The 15,073-nt window shown below is 38.9% G+C and overlaps 1 protein-coding gene across 1 annotated transcript in view; it reads left to right on the forward strand.

The window, feature by feature from the left end:
- RAPGEF5 (Rap guanine nucleotide exchange factor 5) overlaps nt 1-15,073 on the forward strand; it is a 179,100-nt gene that overhangs the window by 55,263 nt on the left and 108,764 nt on the right. Inside the window, exon 7 of the mRNA XM_060782104.2 lies at nt 11,679-11,727. Within this exon, the coding sequence (XP_060638087.2) occupies nt 11,679-11,727 (49 nt within the window). The remainder of the gene's footprint in view (nt 1-11,678; nt 11,728-15,073) is intronic.

Below are 15,073 nucleotides of genomic sequence, written 5' to 3' on the forward strand. Positions count from 1 at the left end.
TTCCGAGGAGGCCCTGTTCTTGGTTCTGCCACCGTCACAGGTGCGTTTGGTGGGGATAAGAGAAAGGGCCTTCTCAGTGATTGCCCCTCAACTATGGAACTCCTTTCCTGGCCATATTAAATGCCCCCCCCCCCATGTCCTTCAGAAAGATGGTGAAGACTTGACTGTGGGGCCAAGTCTTTGGGGCAGTGCAATTAGCCAATAATAGAATGGTGTCCTGAGATGGCTTTTAAGCAACTGATTTTAAAGTGGATATAAATGATTTTAATGTTTGTGTATATTTATGGTTTTTTGTCCTGGCATTGAATGTTTGAGAAGGGTGGAATATAAATGTTTTAAATAAATAAATAATAAATACTGGACTTAGGATTCTTGGAGACCAAGGTTCAAATTCCTGACAGGCCATGGAAACCTTGGGCAAATGATATTCTGTCAGTCTCAGAGGAAATAAATGGCAGACCTTTGAAATAAAAACACTGCTTAAAAATTCCACATCAGAGTTTATGTAAATCAAAATGACTCGAACATGCACAACTGTATTCAGGTTAGAGCAAAAATAAATGGCAAGAAGCTTCCAGAAAAATATCTTGGTGGAATAAACCTTGTAATAGATGTAAGTAAGTTTGAAATGCTTACTTACATCACAGCAGCTTTATATATACTCTGATAGAAACTGACCTGGAGAGAGACCCAACTGAAGACAAGCCCATTAACTATGACAAAATTTTGTAACAGCATTACTTTTTTTGAATAAGCCTGAAGTGACGACTAATTGATTTTATATGGCTTTAAGATAGAGTATTTGTTGAAGGTAAATGTTAAATGTTCATTCATATTGTTGTATGATTCACAGATGCCAGTAACATGTTGTAAGCAACATAGAACCTCCAGGATAGCCACAGACAGAAAATATACCAGACCTATAGTTTACTGGAGGATCAAGCAGCTTATTAGATAGATAGACCTAGAATAAGATTAGGGAAGGTGAGGATCTGTTTATTGCCTGAACAAAGACAGGATAGTGTGATAACATTTATTGTTGGGTCAAGTGTTGTGTATGGGGAGAGGTGATAAAGTCAGTTTGTGATTGGAATTGTCTTTTTTTTCTTGATTGCTTCACCACGAAAGGTACAAATAAATCACAAGTCTCTAAGACCTAAGGTCCCAGCTGATCTTGACAAATGTGGCCGTGTCATTGTTTATTGGGAAATGAAATGGGCAATATAATGATTAATTATCTATTTGGACTTTATGGATATGGATTTTTTTGGACAGAAGTTGTAATTCTATACAAAATGTCTAAAAAAAAGGAGAGGAAGGTCTTTATCAGTGTTGAAATGCACACATAAAGATAATTTGCCAACTTAAATGGTGCAGGAATACTTGGTCTGGCACACAAATACTAAGCATACTGAACTAATTATGCATACATCTCTAATACAGCATTATTGTCATGTGGCACTGCTTTTCATTGGCCTTTGGTCTGCTTGTTTCCCACATAGCTGCCATATCTATAATATAGTTTTTGGAAGGACTTTCTTGGAGTAATTGAACAATTCCTTTTTTATTGTTTTGGATGACTCAGACCAGAACTTGTTAGCAAAGGAAATGCATGCTTGTTACATACAATGGAAGGGCAAGAGCATTTCGAATGATAATAGTCATTACTGAAACGTGCTCAGTTTGTTGGATTGCAGGACACAACTGCAAAGGGATCACTTTTGTTCAGAGGCATTACATTTTAATAGCATAACATTATACTTAGTGCTGTGATTTTTCAAAAGTGGCTTTGCTTTTTAACGTATATGTATGTGTGTTATTTTTAAAAGTACAAAATCCCTTTTCGAAGTATATATTGGTATATATACACTCAATGCAAAATCTGAATAGTTTTTTTTTATATCTAGGGCTGCTTTTGAAAACTGTACAGTAACACTTTATTCCTTGTTCATAATACAGGTACAAGATTGCTAAATGGAGAACACATTGGAAATCTTCCGCTCTGGTGCTTTTTCAGATGTAGTGGGTGCTTGTCTGTTTCTGGGCTAATTTGTAAGAGCAGTTGACTTTAATATTTAATAATGTTAGGATATACCTACATTAGTTCAGTGATCAGGTTTATTTCTGTGATGTGTAGCTAAAGCTAAAGGTTTCCCTTTGACATCAAGTCTAGTCATGTCCGAATCTGGGTGTGTGTGTGCTCATTTCCATTTTTAAGCCAAAGAGCCGGCATTGTCTGTAGACACCTCCAAGGTCATGTGGCCAGAATGACTGCATGGAGTGCCATTACCTTCCTGCTGGAGCGGTACCTCAGTATTCTGTTAGGTTGGCAGAAGCTGGGGCTAAAAGTGGAAGCTCACCCTATTCCCCAAATTCGAACCAACAACCTTTCAGTAGGCGACTTCAGCAGCTCAGTGGTTTGACCCACCGTGTCATATTATTTATTTATTTACTTTATTTGTATACCGCTCTTCTCTGCCCTTAGGCGACTCAGAGCGGTTTACAAGAATTTAGGTATACACAATACAAAATCATTAAGCATTTAAAAGCAATAGCATCACAAATCATTAAACATCAATATCAATACTTCACTACATCAGTATAACAAATCCATCAGGTCTCATCAATGAAATGTTGGATCCAGGATGCTGAGCTTGATAGACATACTCGACCCAATCATGCAATCTTTACGTTTCTTAATACATGAGGATGTAGAGAGAGCGGCGTTCCAGCAGCAGATCCAGGCAGTCCTGAGGATTCTGTTCATGAACCAAACGCATCACACTTGAGGACAGTAGGGAAAGGCCTGCAATGGTGCAGCCACAGAACTTGACACTGTCCACGTGTGGCTTTATGTAGCCAGTTTTAGCCAAATCGAGGACATGAACTTGAGTGAGTTGTGGTACTCCTGGTGGCAAAGCTGCATCCCGAACCCTTTGCAAAATCTCATGGCTCTCTTTGCTCTAATGTGATTTTTCTGTCTCACAGTACTTATGAATAGCCCTGTCCCAATGCTCCTCTTCGTAGTGGCGGCGCCTCAGCTGCGGCTCCAGCTCCGCCACCAGCAGGGCCTCCTCCTCCTCGCTGAGGAAGCTCGGCACCACAGACGTGCTGCCCACCTGCAGCCGCCGCCACAGCACCTCATTCGAGGCCCAGGCCTTGCCGAGTGAAGGAGGCCAAGGTTGGGTCTCCCTGGCTGGGCCTGCGCAGAGGAGCGCCCGCCGCCCAGCTGCAGCAAAGCCACGCAACATGACGGCCGACGCCAAAAGAAGGAGGAGCAGCTAATGGGGGTGCAATATGTTGCCGTGGACCAAAATGGTGTTTTCAATGATGGTGTTGCAATTCTGGAATATTTATTTATTTAAATATTTCTTAAATCATTTTTATCTCACACTTTGCCATGGGAACTCAAATAGAAGCAGCTCTATGTTAAATACATGAATAATTTAATCAGCATAAATCATATTATGTTAGCAACAGTTAGAAGCACTTTAAAATCGAATAAATTTAAAACCAAGTATATGTAATCTTTGAAATAAATTAGACCCCAAAGTATTTAATAATTTATTAATGAAAAGTGATATTTTTGGCTAAATGCTGGAAAGAAACCAATGTTGATTCCAGTTGGATCAGCAATGTGAGGGCATTTCACAGTTGGAGAGTATAATAGTCAAAAAAGCACTTCTGGCACCCTTCTTCTGCCAAGGATAGGCGCGGTCTTTTGGTCTATTTTGCTAATCAGCTTTAATATGTTTTTGTGGTTGCTCATTCTTTTAAGGTGCTTCTATATATTAAAGGTGTATTCTTGTTTCTTTCATTTTACATTTTCTATGACATTTATACCCATCCTGGCAATTCTGGATGAATATATATAGATATAGATATATAGATAGATAAAACATGTAAGATTCAAATACACTGAGAGAATAAATATTAACCCAGGAGTGATAGAGCATTGTATACTCCTATAGGCTGCTGGAGGGAAGATATGCTCTTTCTATACATGCACATCGTTGGGGGTGGAAAGGAAAAGATACACAAACAAAAATCTCTAAAGTCACATAAAAGTAACTGATGTACTCACATTTCCCTGAACACCAGTGGTGGCAAATAATTGAGGACTGTGTGGTCCCAGTGCCCACATATAGAGGGAACAAACATGATAGCATCATATATCTTGTATCATGCTCAACATGCAAGAAGATAGCACCACAATGCTCCCACCCCACAAAATTCTTGTGGAACAGCCAGTAGTATGTTTGCTACTGCAAGACCTCAAACACCCTTCCAAATGAGAGTTCATATCATCCTGTACTCCTCACAAACACTGTTGTGGGGCAGGGTATGTAAAAGAGGAGAAATGCGACTCCATAGAACATAGTACTGTCAGAGTCCTGTGAGGTTTTAATGTCTAGAGCAGGGGTCCTCAAACTTTTTAAGCAGAGGGCCAGTTCACATCCCTCAGACTGTTAAGGGAGGGGGCTGATTATCATTTGGAAAAAAAATGAATGAATTTCTATTCACACTGCACATATCTTATTTGTAGTGCAAAAAATTGAAAGAGCAATGCAATATTTAAAATGAAGAACAATTCTAGCCAACATAAACTTACCAGTATTTCAGTGGGAAGTGTGGACCTGCTTTTGGTTGATGGGATAGTCAAGCTAATTAGGATTGTTGTTGTGTGCCTTCAAGTTGTTTCAGACTTAGGTGACCCCAAGTGTAAAATTTAGAGTGTGGGCCAGGTAAATGATATTGGAGGGCCACATGCAGCCCGTGGGCCTTAGTTTGGGGACCCTTGGTCTAGAAAGAGCACAAAAAAGCCAATATAACAGTTAATCCCCATAATGGGTAGAGTAGCTGAGAGGACACGCTCAATCATCCTGAAAGCAAGGATTGGGGATGATGGTGGACTTTTGCCAAAGGACAAAGGGAGTGGACATTTGACAAGGGTCAGTTGCAGATATGTTAACATATTTGGCAGTTCTAAGTAGAGTGATCCCACTGAATCTATTGTTGACTGGTGAGTCAATGCATGAATGGTGGGTCCTTTTGATTCAGTGGGTCTACTGTAGTTTGGATCAATAATTGTATTTGGGCAACTTACAACAGCAGCCTCTAGCACTAGAATTGGGAGGCAAGGTGCCCTGTGCAGTGAACCACCCATATTCCAAAAGAGCCAAGAAGTGAACATAGGCTTCCTGGAAGCTAGGACAGTAAAAAAAAAAATAACAAGGAAAAAATTACAACATAAATGTGGTTATCTCAGGAGCCCAGTAAGTGACTTGTATATTATATGTTGCTAAATGTACATAGGGGCTCATTATCATGCTTCTTGCCCTCAGCCTAGTATTAGCTCTTAACATCCTTGCAAAAAACTAAACAAAAAAAACCACACAAGCATAAACCCCAATACAGAAGCAGTTATATTAATGCTGCCTACTATGGCACATTGCTTTGAGTCCCAATATTTTCATAGTTGCCGTCACTCCTTCTCAGATCTATTCAAAGACACTTCTCCATTTTTAGTACACAGACACCATGTAATTTTGTTCTTGATTGCTAGCAACTGTGGCAGGCTCTCTATGAAGATGGCATCACTCCTGATGAAATATAATTTTGCACAAAGGAACTGATAAGGAAGCAGTTAATGCTGAACGGGGTTAACATCTGCTTGCAGCAGCTTTTTTAGCTATGAAATATGAAAATGTGTATGCATGTGATTACAAGCACCATAGAACTTTCTCCTTTCTCCCCCCGCAGCCTATGTCCCTCCAAATCTATTCCAGAGAATCCCCATCCTACTTAGTCAGATTTTCAGGAAGGCGCACCATTCTGCAGTTTATTTTGCCTATAGATACTATTCTGTGATACAGTTCATCAGGTTATACAGTTTTAAGCCCAAAAAAGAATTACAATATTTATTTATGATTTATCACCCTGAATGGCAAAGAAAAAGCAATAAGCTGATATAAAACACACCAAAACAGTATTTTTAACGGTTTTGGTCTGTCATACACATACAATTAAAACAATTTATATAGTCAATCATGGTTTTGAGGACCGAAGATTATATAAAACAGTGCCATCTTAGTTACCAAGCAGGAAAGGACCTAGCTGTTTTCACAAAAAGAAAGCTACTACTATTTATTACAGTGTTTCTCAACCTTCCAAATGCCGTGACCCCTTAACACAGTTCCTCATGTTGTGGTGACCCCCAACCATGCAATTATTTTCATTGCTACTTCATAACTATAATTTTGCTACTGTTATGCATCATCATGCAAATATCTGATATGCAGGATGTATTTTCATTCACTGGGCCAAATTGGGCACAAATACACCATACGCCCAACTTTTGGAGTTGTAGTTCATCTACATCCAGAGAGCACTGTGGACTCAAACAATGATGGATCTGAACCAAACTTGGCATGAATATTCAATATGCTCAAATGTGAAGACTGATGGAGTTTGGGGGAAAATAGACCTTGACATTTGGGATTTATAGTTCACCTACAATCAAAGAGCATTCTGAACCCCACCAATGAGAGAATTGGGCCAAATTTCCTACACAGAACCCCCATGACCAACAGAAAATACTGAGTTTTCTGATGGTCTTTGGCAACCCCTCTGACATCCCTCATGACCCCCCCAAGGGTGCCAACCCACAGGTTGAGAAATGCTGGTTTATCAGATGTTTCCACAAAAGGAAAGCTACTACTATAACTAAGAAAGCCCTGTCTTGCGCATTCACCAATCTAGCCTTTCAGCTCACTTGAGAGAAACTTGTCCTTCAGTTATGTCTTCAGGCTTGTTTAGTGCTGCATAAGTCAAAACCAGCCCCATCAATTTAGCTCTGAAGCATATTGGAAACCAGTGCAGTTGGTATAAGACTGGTGATGTGTGGTGTCTGGTGTATACACCCAGTAGCAAATTGGTAGTGCTTTTGCACTATCTGAATCTTCCAAAAATACAGGGTTAGTCAAAATGCATAGGCCAATAAGCCATTCAATTGAATGGCTTATTGGCCTATGCATTTTGACTAACCCTGTATTTCAAGGGCAACCTTGCATAGATAATTTTAAAGTAGTCTAATGAGAGCTAATATAGTGATGAGGGGAAAGGTGACAGGGAAATGCACATTGCTGAGCTTTCTCTCATATGATAGGGACAGGATGCCAATGTGCCTTGTCCTGTCCCCACCATATGAAGGGGGAAGAAGGTAGGGCATGTGGAGTGCCTCACCCTGCACACCTTGAAACTGCGAGAAGAGTGGCATGGCCCCAGGAGTTGAAGAGGTCCTATTGGTGTGTATTTTAATTTCTGAGACAGTTACTGTATTTGGACCACGCAAGACATACTCCCTTGTGGTGAGACCAAATCAGCATGGCCCAAAGCCGTTTTCCACAACTGGATATAGTATCTTTTAGCTTCCAGAACTTCTATACTCTGATTTGTTTCTTACATGGTTTGCTTCAGGTTTTTAATTAGTTTGGAGGGGACAAATAGAGAATGTGAGATATTAACTTCCACCCAACATGATAAACCAATAGTTTGTTCATCTACTCCATATACAAGTAGAGGTGATTGTGGGCCAGGGCAGAATAGGCTAGATTTAAGCACAACAATCCTGAGTTTGTAAAGAAAGACTGGTTTGTTGTTTTCTCTGAATAGGTTTATGGTGTTATCTGAGTGCATGAATGAAGGGAAAACATCTTAAGATGTGTCTCTGTCAATAATAAGTTCTATTGGAAGCACTCCATTCCCTCTTCCATAGTTTGGATGTGTGCCCATCACAGCTTGGACACCTACTTATAAACCTTAGTTTACAGAAAGGATTGTCTTTTAAAAGATGAACCCTTCCAAACACATGGGATTATAATAACAAGCCATCCTGTGAATATAAATGTTTAAATAGACATTGTTATCTAAAGTGGGATGTCATTTAGATGGCATATTTGCTTTCTCATAGCAAACATCCATATCATAATGATGACACTTATTGGATAACACTGATGTTATGAAAGCGTTTAATTTACATCTGGACTCAACATTTGGAATGAAACATTAATATGGCAATCCTATTAATGAGACAGTTGCTTGAAATGTATAAGGCAGAAATAGGAAGTTGTATGAGTAAATAGAATCTACAAATTGTAAGCTATTGAAATGTGGAAATGAAATTGAAAGCATTTGTGCTGGCTCTAACGTGCATGTACAGTGATCTTCAGAAAACTAGGCAACGAGCGAACATAAAAATAACTTCATTATACATTATTTGGATTTTTGGAAATATTTGGATATGCAGACTTTAAGAAGCAAATCTACAAACAATTTGAATAAATATCTTAGGATGCAAACAATGAATTCTTTTCTTCACCAGTCTGCAATACTTTCTCTACTGCCATCTCTAATATAATTTGATATCTGGCCACCCTCCCCCAATTTGTAAAGTTCTAAATAAATTTGGAAACATTGCAGAGGGCTCTTTTGGAACAAAAGTCAATTTCTGAATTGAATATCTGTTTCTATATAGTTATTCATATCTTTCTAGAATAAAACAGACTTGTTCTTTAAATAGAATTCCTGATATAATAAAGATTTGAGAACTACACATTTCACAAATTAGGAATTAAATAATTGCAATCACAGAGAAAACTGTTTCACATTCTCTGGCTGACCAAACACACATTTAATCTCTTATCCCTTAACTCCAAGTGGCTTGCTGATGCAGGGACAGCCCTAAAAGTATTAATTGAACAGAAACTGCTTGAGAGACAATTGATTTCATAATGATGTCTAATAAACCCAGCAGTCTCAAGATGATACCTCAGGGATGTTTGATCTATAACATTAATCTTTGTTGTGTGCTCTAATATTGTAAACATGGCATCTGACCTTTTCTACCTTGGTTATCCAGCCAGGTTTCAACTGTAGTATTTTAATTATTAAGCGGTTCATTGTGATAATATCAAAGAAGTGATTTAGAGGACTGCAAGTAAAATATGGAAGTGCTAAATGATTGAGAGACCTGACATTAATCTCTATATGTAAATTCCATTTTCTATAGTAAAAGGTAGTTTTGGGCTATCGAGTATATTTCTGGAAATTGCATTATTTTGTGTAGTCATAGAATCAAGGGACCAGGGTAAAAGCTCACAAAAGTTTCCTCTAATCTTTGAATTCACAGATTTTGATAAGAAATTAATCCCCAGCATATTCCTTAACAGTTTATAATTTATGTTGCTTTGATTTAGAGAGGTCAAAGTAGGGAGAAATATCCTCCAAAAGACCCCCTGAATTCATTTTCAAATACATTTTGTACATTTGTTTATTACAGAATTATTAATTTTTTTCCTACCTGAGGAAGTGGAGTGTGTGTGTGTGTGTGTGTGAAGGGGTGGGGGTGGGGAATCAGTACTGATAATTGAAAACAAAATATTGCAAAAACATTTTGCACTCATTACTTGAGAAGCCAGATCTGACCACAGTGGTTCACATATCCTATCTGGATTACTGTAATGCACTCTACATGAGGCTGCCTCTGAAGAGTGCTTAAAAACTTCAACTGGTCCAAAGAGCTGCAATCAGGTTGCTCACTGGGGCTGGCTACAGGGAATGGACAACCCCCGTCTTCATAGGTCATCCACCAAGGTGACCAAGCTGTCTCTGTTCCATAGCCAGGCCTGAAACCAGATTGAAATGGTTCTAGATCAGGTATGGACAAACCCCGGCCTGGGGGGCAGGTGCGGCCCCTTGGGCTTTTTTCTCAGGCTCTCCTCTCTCTCACCATCCTATCCTTCTCTCTTTCCTTTTTCCTTCCCTCCCTTCATTCCTTACCCCTCTATTCCCCTCCCTCCTTCCTTCCCTTCCACCCTGTTGTCCTTCCCTCATTCCTTTTCCTCGCCCCTTCTCTCTCTCTCTTTTCCCCCATTACTCTTTATTCCCTTCCACTCTTCCACCTTCTCTCCCTCCCTCCTTTCCTCCAGGAGGATGTTTAGCTGGGAGAAGAGAAGGTAGAGAGGGAACATGAGAACCATGTTTCAAGATTTAAAAGGGTGTCCCATTGAGGAGGAGGGGGGAAACTGACTTTCTGCTGCTCTAGAGACGAGGGCATAAGGGAGCAATGGTTTCAAATGGCAGGGAAAGGGATTCAACTGAAAAGATTAGGAAGAACTTCCTGAGAGTAAGAGCTGTTGTAGGCTGCCTGGGGGTGTGGTGGAGTCTCCTTCTCTGGAGGATTTTCTGCAGAGGCTGTTTATTGGGAGTGCTTTGATTGTGCCTTCTTGTATAGCAGGGGGTTGGACTGGATGGCCCTTGGGGGTCTCTTCTAGCTTTGGGATTCTAGGATTCTATATCAGGAGTAGTCAATATGGGGTCTAATGGATATACTTTTTCTCTTCCATCCATCATCTCATCCTGACCAAGGTTAACCCTTTTGGGATCCAGGTGTTTCCTGTCTTTCCTTCACTTTCTGCCTCCGAAAGAGAAGAGGAAGGGGAGGAAAGGGCAGGGAGGGAATTTCGGGAGAACTCCCTTCCTCCCAGCCCGCCCACCATGTGGCCCCCAAGTTAGAAAGTTAGCCCATGCCTGATCTAGATAATCTGTTTCATCCAGAAATCCCTGGAGTTGGAGTCTACCATATGCTTCAAGACTTTGCTCAGAAGAGAAGGTTGGACACTGGCCATTATAGAGGGGTTCAGGGATACTTTTCAATATAGGGCCCATGACTGCCTCCTTTAGGCAAGTTGAAACTTTGCCTTGTTCCAAGGAGGCGCTGACTACCACTTTCACCTACTTTGCCAGTCCTCCTCTGGCCTGTTGGATCAGCCAGGAAGGGCAAGGATCTAGAATACATATGGTAGCTCTCACTTCTCCAAGGATCCTGTCCCCATCCCCAGGCTGCACAAACTGAAAGGTATCAATCAACACTGGACATTCATGTTACCAGATTACATTTCAGTGATTGTTATTGGTAAGGAAGCCAATAGTTGTGCTATGGGACATTAAACAAAATTTCCTTGTCTGTATTGTATTAAGTAAGCATCCAGTTCTTATCCTTAAACCTTTTGAGGATTGAGAAGGAAATAGTAATACTTCTGGAACAAAATGTATTTGTTATTTATTATTATGTTTATTTATATCCTGCTTTTCCCCTTCATATGGAGACTCAAAGCGGCTCACAGTTGAAAGCATTACAATACAACTTAAAATATACAAATATTAAAACAGTATTAAACATCATTAATATTAAAAAACCATTCAGGTTAAATTCATAAAAATATATAAAATCACAGCAGATAGAACAATTATGATAGAATTGTTCTAGGTGGGTTCCAGCTGATGAAAGCTGTCTTTGCTTTTGGCAATACAACAGTTGAATTTATGGTATGCATCATGATAGTTCAGAAGTAAAACATTTTTGTGAAGATAATATGATGCAATAACATGATTATGTGCACATTCACTAAGATGTGTGCTCTAGTACTGCATTCAGTAAGGGTATGCATCCTGGTAAATCAGGGTGAGATTGCATAATTCCATTTGAGAGTGACAGATTGTGAGTAATGTTAGTTCTTCTCGAGTTCCGATATATAGTTTTAAAAGTTAGACTGCATCAGTTGCAATATTTTGTTTTATCAGAACCAGTGTAACACTTTATCTTTTTGGTATGTTAGGTGCAGAGAGAATTGGCTACAGTTCTTGCTATGAAGGCAAGAAAATCAGGTGAGTACTCCAAACATTTGATTTGGCATTTTCTTATTGTACTGTGTGCCGTAGACAGACACAGAAAATGAAAAGCAAATTGAAAGTAACAGATATTTGCTTGCATGCTCTTCTTCTGTCTGATTGTTCCTTTTGTATTGTCTCAGTTAATGTCGTCTTGATGTCGAATAAGCATAATCGAGTTAGCCGTTTCGACCACTTTCTTATACAGATCAACTGTTCTGTTTACTTCCCTCTTTGAATAGGCTTTAATGTTTTAATACGCATTCTCTCTATTTGAAATATGTTGGTTGTGATTTTGAAGGTCATTTTTTCATTGTTTTAAAGAGTCTCTGTATAACCAGAGAGCTTTTGAATTATGTTTTCCAAGAGTGCCAAAGGATTCCATTAAAATAAAAGACGATTAAATGTGGACAACAGTTGCCAAGCTCCTGTTAGCCAGTTCTTTTTCATAACACTGAATAGGTATAAGGTATATTTGAGGAAGGGGTGCCATGTATAGATTGTGTGGAATATAAAGAGGCTCAACTTTTCTTCTTTCTTTTCTGAGTTTGTATGCATTTACACCATTTCTGCACATGGTTTTCTGAGATTTATAGCAGTACGTAGAAAGATCATGCGGATATAGTTTGTGGCTACCTTCACATTAAGCAGGACCTATCAAGGAACCATGTAAAATTTTTATTTTGTTCTTTGTGTACTTAGAAAACCATTATTTCCAAAGTAAGGTGGATTCCTTTACAATTAATGAACAGCAATGCTAGAATGGCTGTGTTTTGTGTTGGTATAGGAATTAGAGCAGTAGGTAAAATATGGAGAGCCAGTGTGATCTAGTGGTTTGAGTGTTGAACTATGACTCTAGAGACCAGATTTTGAAACCTGGACAGTAAGAGCTTTTTGACAGTGCAAAAAAGCTGTCTTGGAGTGTGGTAGAGCCTCATTTTCTGGAGGCTTTCAAACAGAGGTTGGATGACCATCAGTCAAGAGTGTTTTGTTTGTATATTCCTGCATGGCTGGGGGTTCGACTAGATGGCTCTTGTGGTCTCTTCCAACTCCACGATTTTATGATGCCTGATGATCATGGCATGTGATATTGCATAGTATATATATGCACAACTGATTGTCATAATGGGTTTTTAGGCATTTAACTATGGAAATCATCAGTACTTCTGGGTTTCTAAGCTAGGTTCAGGCAATAAATATAAAATCTGTAGAAGTCAGAACATATTCTAGATAATAATCCAGTATACAAAGTATTATACTTCTAGCTGTCTAATAAAAGTCTGGTTTCTGGTGCTTAATTTTGTGGCTCATCTCTCTTGAGGTCAATTAACAAGAATAGAGAAAATGAACACTAATTAACTCTCCTTGTAACACAGTGTCAGGTAGGTGATAGTCTAAATTTTTAAATTTCAGTTGCTGAGGGTTTAAAACAACATGGGAAGTTGCCTTTCATAATGTTCTGCTGTAGCAGTAATAAAATGCTTATTCCTATATACCTCAAAGTGATAGGAAGGTGCAGGTGTGTTTTGCAGAGTTGTGGGAATGGGTAGATAAAATCCTATTTCCTATTTGATTTCTGAGAAATGGATCCTTTGGGAATAGCTTTCTCTCTGGAAACCAAACTAGCATAATGAGTAGCCTTCTCTGCAAATTCAATATTAGCTTTACACCTCGGGTCAAAATAAAGTTAATGACCATTTGCACACCAGAGATAGAAAATTGCATTACATTTCATATTGTCAATTTAAAAGTATAACATTACACTGAAGTAATTTATATTTAAATTGATTTAAATTACACACCATGGTCATTGAGAATACTAGAGAACAAAGGTGAAAAAATGCCCTTGCTTCAGTGATATTTGTCAGCTTCATCAAAGAAGTTGTTGTAATATTTATCCTACAGATAAAAGATACAGAGTTAGAGATGACAGCTGGATGTAATAAACAATCAAACAAATAAAAAGAAATGATATACCTGCTGGCAAAGAACATGCAGAAGGGATGCATATATAGATTCTAGCATTCTACAAACTGTAGAAGACCTTATCACAGTCTTTGCATTAGCAACACATTGAAGTAGACTGAAGTCTATGAAAGCTTATGCTATCAACTTCTTTCTCTCAGGCTCAGATGTGACAAGATCCCTGTGCATATATTTCCTATAAATTTCACATCTTTGAATCCAAAATGGTATTTATTACAAGATGATTTATGTACGAGTTTACATTAAGATTTTAATTATACTGTACATTGAAAAGTACTATTTTTTATTCATTTAACCATAACATTTTACACATAGATGCTGCCATCTATGTGTTTTAGCAAATACACAATAAATGAGTGATCCACCTTTTAGTATTACCCATCCCTGGTTTGGTAATTATTTTAATTCAGCTGAAGACTTTTCCAGTGGCCTGTGTGCTATCTAGCAGGAGGGTATTTTTATGCTTATATTTCAAAATATACTCTTGGAACTCCAACATCGGCAACACTGTGCTGATTCATTGACGTACTTTTTTAAAGATAGCAAATTACATGGAATCCCAATTTTGGGAGAAAGGCAAGATACAAGATAAGTATAATAAAATATAAAACTTTATTTCTGGACCCCCCTTTCTCCCAAAAAGGACTAAGGGCTGTTTACCCACAGGGAAAGGAAACATTCAATGCCTTACAAAGTATAAACAACTTTCAGTAGTCCAAATAGTAAGTGACTAAGGCGTGGACTACCATGACTGAATCTGGCATCTCCAAGTAGGGGCACAGCTGGCGCACAGGTTTTAACTGTGCGAAGGTGCTCCTGTCCACCACTGATACCTGGGTTTCCAGGGTCAGCCATTAGTCCAGGATTAACCCCAGACTGTGAACCTGTATCTTCAAGGGGACTGTTATCCCATTCAAAACAGGCTGAAGTCCCACACCCTGATCCCCCTTACAACTGACCAGGCGTATCTCAACATGTTGGTCCTCATCCAATCCATTACTGCTGACAGACACCGGTTCAAGACCAGAACAGCATCCTTGGCACTTGGTGGAAAGGAGTAATAGTATTGAGTGTTGAACATTTCTTTCCTCTGTAGTCACCATTTGAAAAAAATGCCTGGCCCATAAATCCGAGGTTGTTACTCCAGATCTGCCTTCTGGACAGTCATTTTTAAGTTGTTGCTTTGCAATTTTTGAGTCTTTCTTTTTGTGCAGTTTTATAATCCTTGCTATAAAATGAAATATCGCTAACATCCTAATTTATTTTGGTGTTATAAAATTTACTGACTTGTGTAATGTTAGCAGATATTTTAAACATCTGTCGCATCTGGTTGGAAATGAGATGATTCCCCTTATCT

The sequence above is a fragment of the Anolis sagrei genome, chromosome 6 (assembly GCF_037176765.1).
Source record: "Anolis sagrei isolate rAnoSag1 chromosome 6, rAnoSag1.mat, whole genome shotgun sequence".
NCBI classification, from domain to species: domain Eukaryota; kingdom Metazoa; phylum Chordata; class Lepidosauria; order Squamata; family Dactyloidae; genus Anolis; species Anolis sagrei.